General features: G+C 51.8%; 1 protein-coding gene across 1 annotated transcript in view; it reads left to right on the forward strand.

Annotated features, from left to right (window-relative positions):
- HAND2 (heart and neural crest derivatives expressed 2) overlaps positions 1 to 961 on the forward strand; it is a gene marked incomplete at its 5' end in the record, with an annotated part of 1,392 nt that extends 431 nt beyond the window's left edge. The window contains one exon of the mRNA XM_010727567.2: positions 294 to 961. Coding sequence (XP_010725869.1) covers positions 294 to 392 — 99 coding nt within the window. The remainder of the gene's footprint in view (positions 1 to 293) is intronic.
- Between the last annotated feature and the right edge of the window lie 311 nt (positions 962 to 1,272).

A 1,272-nucleotide genomic window follows, 5' to 3' on the forward strand; every position in this document is an offset into this window, starting at 1 on the left:
CCGTTGCACCGCAGGCCCGCGGCTCCGCCCGTGCGGCGCGATGCGGCGCGGTCCCGGAGCCCCGAGGGCCCCCTGAGCGGCGCGCCCCGAACTCTCATCCCGCAGAGATGCCGCCCCGCTAGCAGTGCTCCGTCCCCGCGGCGCGGAGGCCCCGGGCCGAGCGGGATTTGCTCGCAGCTTTCCTCTAGGGCCGCGATCGGGGCGAGCCAGGAAGTCAGGAATCTGCCTAACCTCGTTTCTCCTTTCCCCGCTTTGTTTCTCTCTCTTTCTCCCTTCTCATCCTGTCTCCCCAGAATGAAATCTTGAAAAGCACAGTTAGCAGCAGCGATAAGAAAACCAAAGGGCGGACAGGCTGGCCGCAGCACGTCTGGGCGCTGGAGCTCAAGCAGTGAGCGCGGCGGGGGCCCCGCTCGGCGCTCCCCGAGGACTCTCGCGTTCGGAACCATCCCGCTTATTTATGTGCAATTTCTCCCCCACCCCCCTAAAACATGGATATTTGAAGGAGAGGGAAAAAGCATTCCATAGATGGCTATGAAGAGGAAACTCCGTCTTGGTAAGGGGTAATAACGTCTCTAATAGTTCCGTGAATGTTATTTGCTCTGTGTAAAACCCACGGGGAAAACTGAACCGTAGAGAAGGAGAAAGGGGAAAAAAAAAAATCCCTCCCTGGCATTAGTGTGTATGTGAAGTGTATCTTTAATACTTGGCCGTTTGGATATAAATATTCCTGGGATTATAAAGTTCTATTTCAACAGAAGCAGTTGCACCCGCGTTCGGTCGGCTCCGTATTTCGTGTCGTGATTTTGTTGTGGTTGTTCGGTATTCTGAGATGTTTTCAGCAGTTATTGGTTATGTGCACTTCCGTCCATAAGGGAAAAAGTGGAATCTAATTAATATTGAAGGTGTAAGCGTTGTAAGTACTCAATAAACCACTGTGTGTGTTTTTTTACAAAAAAAAAAAGGGGGGGGAAAGAAACCCAAATCTTTTTATGTTTTATACCTCAAAATGTTTTGAATAACAGCGTTGTTTATGGCTTTTTTTTCATAATATTTAAAATATTCGGAAGTAAACTAAATTATAAAGATGGCTCCGAGGTTCGTTTTTAACCCAGTGCCCGAGTGAGAGGAGGGGGTGAGGGATGGCTCCCCCTGCCCTGTGCCTGCAGTGTTCTCCGGGAGAGGGCTGCGGAGCGGGGGGTTTTGGCTCTGCTCTCGGCTCTGTTGGCCCAGGTAGTTCCGTACCGAGCAGGAAAGAGGGAACGTTGCCGGAGC

This window comes from Meleagris gallopavo, unplaced genomic scaffold (genome assembly GCF_000146605.3).
Source record: "Meleagris gallopavo isolate NT-WF06-2002-E0010 breed Aviagen turkey brand Nicholas breeding stock unplaced genomic scaffold, Turkey_5.1 ChrUn_random_7180001912919, whole genome shotgun sequence".
Taxonomy (NCBI): Eukaryota; Metazoa; Chordata; class Aves; order Galliformes; family Phasianidae; genus Meleagris; species Meleagris gallopavo.